At 51.0% G+C, this 5,072-nt stretch overlaps 1 protein-coding gene across 1 annotated transcript in view; it reads right to left on the bottom strand.

Moving 5' to 3' along the window:
- ATXN1 (ataxin 1) overlaps positions 1-1,228 on the bottom strand; it is a 9,694-nt gene extending 8,466 nt beyond the window's left edge. Inside the window, exon 1 of the mRNA XM_010023465.1 lies at positions 5-1,228. Coding sequence (XP_010021767.1) covers positions 5-1,228 — 1,224 coding nt within the window. The remainder of the gene's footprint in view (positions 1-4) is intronic.
- Between the last annotated feature and the right edge of the window lie 3,844 nt (positions 1,229-5,072).

Here is a 5,072-nt window from a genome sequence, read left to right on the forward strand (position 1 = left end):
TGTGAGGGGACAGCGTGGCCACCGCCTTCACCCCCTCGTGGCCCAGAGCCTGCTGCGGAGACAAGGCGTAGGACCGATGGGCTGGCTTTCCTAAGTGCAAGCTTCCCTTGTCGTTCAGGGCTGATGGAGAGGTGTCGCGGTTGGTGGCCTGCTGCACCTCCATGTCCGCTGTGGGTGTGCTGCTGTTGGGGACTACCATGACGGAGGCTCGGACACCTGAGGAATCCCGCGTGCCGTACTCAGCGGGGCTCGAGTGGACTACCACGTGCCTGGTCTCGTAATGATGGGGAGCTGGTTTATTGCCTGCTTTGACTAGACCCATGTCGGCAGAGGGAGAAATGCCGTACCTCCGGCTCTTCTCGATCTCGCCGTTCAGTACCTCCTTGGCCTGCATCGCCTGCAGCCGGCTGCTCTCAGGCTTCTTGGGGGGATCCCTGGTGACGAAGTGGCCCCCCGAGTCGGTGTACTGCACCACTACTTGGGAGGAAGGGCCGAGTGTGAGGGTGTGAGGGATCACTGTCTGATGGGGGTGCAGAGGGACCGGGATGGTTGGAGGAGAGACATTTCTGACAGTGCTCTGGGAAGAGCTGGAAATGTGGACGTACTGGTTCTGCTGGGTGGGTGGAGGAGACCCAGCGGCGATCAGTCCAGGTGTCCTGACCAGGTGCGGCTCAACTTTGTGCCCCTGCTGGCTTAAGCCGCTCATGCTGGCCAGCAAAGTGGAATAAGCCTCCAGCTGGGAGCGCTGGGATGGAGTGGTTGCAACGGCCCAATTGGCTGTTGGGGAAATCAGCTGTGAGGGGATGAATCCGGTGTACGACCCGCTGTACTGGGGCCCAACAAACTGGAAGGTGTGTTGCAGGTGCGTGTACTGCACGGGGGAAACGGGGGTCCCTGACTGGGAGAGGGCAGGCGAGTACACCGTGGGAAGGGTGGTGGAGGCTGGCACAGACCTGGGTGCGCTTGGCGGGGAATAGTCCAGGCCTGCAGACAGGGACTTGTGCAAACCCTGCTGCAAGCCCGCCTCCACCGACGACGTCCCCCCAGGCCGGTGCCGGCTCCCCAGGCCGCCCTGGCTGCTGGGGGTGCTGGGGAGCCATGCTAGGTTATCCGCACGGTGGTTTTCGTTTGGCAGGACCGGCTTCACCTCCGAAGGCAGGCTGGTGGCAGGGATTTCTCGCTTCTTAGGTGGCAGGCATTCATTGCTCCGCTCTTGGGTGGATTTCATCTTTCGCCGTCCCCCCTCCACTGTGCTTGCTTCACTGTCTGGCTGGCTCTGATTTCAGTCTGATAAACGGAAAGTCACATTTGATTTCTGCAAGGGATCCAGTGACTTCATGAGGAATCATCTCCCCGTGAGCACGATCCTCCGACAGGTCCTCTGGATTCTGCAACGACAGGGCAGGTAAGGGAGGGGGAGAGTCACGTTAACAGCACTGAGAAATGAGAATGAATGAGCAGACACCCCAAAATGGCAAATGAGAAAAAAAATTCCTCAGGCAAAAAACCCCACAAAGAGCAGGCATTGCCTCTCTTATGTGAAGGAACAGTTGACAGCTGCGCTGCAAACAGCAGTGAAAAATCTTTAAAGTGATGGATATGTCTGCTAAAGCATCAGGAAAACAATTAAAGCTTTAGGCAGATCAGAAACTCTCTGTCCATAACTTGCCACATTTAGCAAGGTTCATTTGCTAATTTTCCCAAGGTTCACTTTCTTCTTTCTCTCCCAGTCTCTAAGGTGCCCGGTTCACTCTTCCAGACTCTTCTTTCCCTGCAACAATGACATTGCCTTCACCCTGACGTGTCCTAAAAAGCACGGGAGCATGGCAAGGAGCCCTGAGGAACAGGCACACACTAAATATTTACGTTAGCAACAAGTAGCTATTAGTGGTGCAGAGGGAAGGTGGTAGATCCCTCCTGAACCCCCGAGTCACCCGCAGGGTGACTTCACGTCACACCGGGCAGGGCTGCAGAGGCAGCAGCTGCCCCTATCCCCCCTCCACACCACGGCTCATTCAGGGGCACATGTGCCCTTCATCTATCAGCCTGGCAATGAACCACACGATCTATTTACAGCAGCAGCCCAGAGCCAGAGATGGCTCTGAGCCAGGTTTTTCATGTGTGGGTTGGGTTTTCTTCCCCAGCACTTTGAACTCCCCCTGCTACTGACACCTCACATGCAGGGGTCCAGGCAGGACTCTGCACTGAAAGATGCTCCCTGCTGCACACAGGTTGGCCAGAGCCAGGTGCCAGCACCATCTGCATCTCTGGTGGGATACGATCCCCCTGTTTCAGACCGTGTTTTTGACGGTGGAGGCTGCAGATACCACCTCACAGCCACAGCCACATGTCCAAATGCTGAGCAAACTCGGCCCTGTGGATGCCTCACCAGGAGCGCTTGGAAAAGCACATTTGGGTTTCCTGATCCAAACCAGGAGCCCTCACCACTGTAAAAGTTCACAATTTTATATTGGTCTAATTTTGCCATTGGAGCAAAACAGTTGCATTCGCTACTCTGCATCACTTAATTCACCCAAAGGCAATGAAGTCTTCCTGATTCTTCCATTATCTGCTAAGGAAAATGCCCTAACTAAACCACATCATGCTTGGGAAAAAAGCAAAGCTCACAGTCTCCCCCTACCTTCCTGAAACCTACCTAGCCTTGTCCCATAACAGACTTCATGGATAATGAAACTCTTCCCCAGCCACCCCTTGTCGTCTGCGTTTCTGACTGTTTTAAAAGATGTGCAAGAATGGGTGCTGAGAAACCGCACACGCCACATGACCAGCATCCTAACAAGAAAAGCATGCATTACATGAAAGAAAAATGGTAGACAAAGAAGTCAGAGTGGATGTGAAAGGAGATGGAAATAGGATATAGCCCACTTTAAAGTGAATGCTGAGCAGCAGTAATGATACTTATCTTATGGCAAGTAATATTCCTTTGGGGGATTTCTTTCCCTGCTGCCTTGCTTCTAATGAACAATAAGCCTGATGTTTATATGCGTATGCAGTACTTTGAAGACATACTAGGCTAAGTTTAAACCTATCTTTAAGAGCACTCTTTATGTTTATGGTCCTCCAAGCTGCTGTAAGCCTGCAGGAAAAGGCCAGATCTTCTGACGCTTTGATACAATTAGTCTTAAGTTAATTATTCCATTGTTTAAGTATTGATAAACAGCAATAAAACACCAACAGCCACAGAGCTGGGGAGGGGACTAGTAAAGCACTGTTTTGGGGTGGATTCTTGGCTTTGAGATGAAAGGAAGGACAAATGGACTTGAGGCAGCTTCCAAAGAGCAAGAGCCAGCGATGCCTTGAGCATGGCACCCACCAAGCAGTTGCTCAGCACTGTTACCCCATCCTGCCCCGACCTGCCAGCACTGTGGCCTTGGTGCTGTGACTGTGACTGGACGAGGGCAGCCAGAAGGCAGGGTCCCTGCTGTATCAGCACAGGTCTTCCCCCTCCTCCTAACAGTTGCTCAGCGTGTCTTGGCAACAACTAAAATTATTATATTACACATGACTTACAGATTTTTATTTTTAAGTTCGACTAAAAATAAAATCGCCGAGCTCACATTTGCGCAGTCATCCTTGGTTAACTTTAGCTCACTGTAGCCCTGGCTGCCCTGGCCACTTGGCTTTGGCAGGTAAGTCAGCAGCTCCTGGCCGAGGCACCTGCCTGCAGGTGCTGCGGGGGGATGCCCTCAGTGCGAGGCACTTGTCCTGCTCCCCTTGCCACGGGCTCAGACCATCCTTCAATCTCATGTGGAGATGGACATAAGGTGCAAAACTGGAGTTTAAATACACTCCCATGGGAAAAAGCAGGGAGCAGAAGCCTGCTCTCTCAGCCTGAAACAGAGCAGGGAGTTTATACATAGGGCCAAATAGGGACACTTTCTTTTGCTGTGACAGATAAACCAGGCTCCCCAAAACTAGTTCTTCCAAAAGCCTAAGGCATCTGGGCTCAGCTTCTCTGCATCAGAAGTACTACTATGAAGCTCTATGAATCGTAGAATGGTTTGGGTTGGAAGGGATCATCTAGTTCCAACCCCCCGACCATGGGCAGATACACCTTCCACTAGATTGGGTTGAAACCTGGTAAAGTTTCACTCTGCAGGAGCTGAAGCAAAGGTTTTGTTCTGCTAAATAGCATCAAACCACTGAGTTTTGGGTAGCTTCCAAGTCAAAGCTAACATACTTCAAAAATATAAAATATTAAATATTTTGGGTTTGGGGTTTTTTTTTTTTTTTGTGTGAATCTTTCATATGGCTGACTTCATCATCACAGTAGCAAAAGGGCTGCCCAAAATCTCCTGCAGTGCACAGGGGGAATGAGCAAGCTTAATGGAGACAAGGGATGAGTCAACTACAGAGCGGTGCAGATTGCCACACTTTTCCAACCCCAAGTACTTGACGTTGAGACTCTGAACTCTAACAGACACAGGACTGGATTTGCAAAAATGCAAATGTGCAGCATCAAACAGCCTACTTCTACTTCAAGACTTAAGAGTAAAGTGGTATGTTTTCAGCATAATTCAAGTTCCAGCAAAGATAAGACAGGACTGATTTTGCTCAGGGAGATGACCTAAACAGAATGTCTCAAAGACAAGAGATGCAAGAGCTGGTTAAACTCTTCTTTGCTGGCCTAGAAAGACAAACGCCTGCCTTCTGCTGTGTGCCGCAGGGTTTGCTATTCGTACACTCTCTTTTTTGGATCGGAGTACTTTTTCCGCCTCTCAAGATTTCCTTTCTCTTTAACTGCAGAGCAGCTGATCATGAGCAGCAAACACCAGGTGATTGTTATGCTCCTGCTTTGTACGTGTGTGTGTGACACAAGTGCGTGCGTGCGTGCACGAGTGTGTAATTACGGCTGGGAAGGTAAAGAGGACAAAGAGATCAGGGACAGCAGCTGGACTTTGGTATCTCTGGCAGCAAGTACACATGGAACATTGCTAAAGTGTCTGGACAGCCAGTGTCCGCTGGCAGCCTGCCCACACTCAAATTCCTGGAAAGGCTTAAGGCAGAAAAATAATCACTTGGAGGAGTCACCATCTGGGCTTGCTCTGGTC

Source organism: Nestor notabilis, unplaced genomic scaffold, assembly GCF_000696875.1.
Source record: "Nestor notabilis isolate BGI_N333 unplaced genomic scaffold, ASM69687v1 scaffold3881, whole genome shotgun sequence".
Classification (NCBI taxonomy): Eukaryota; Metazoa; Chordata; class Aves; order Psittaciformes; family Psittacidae; genus Nestor; species Nestor notabilis.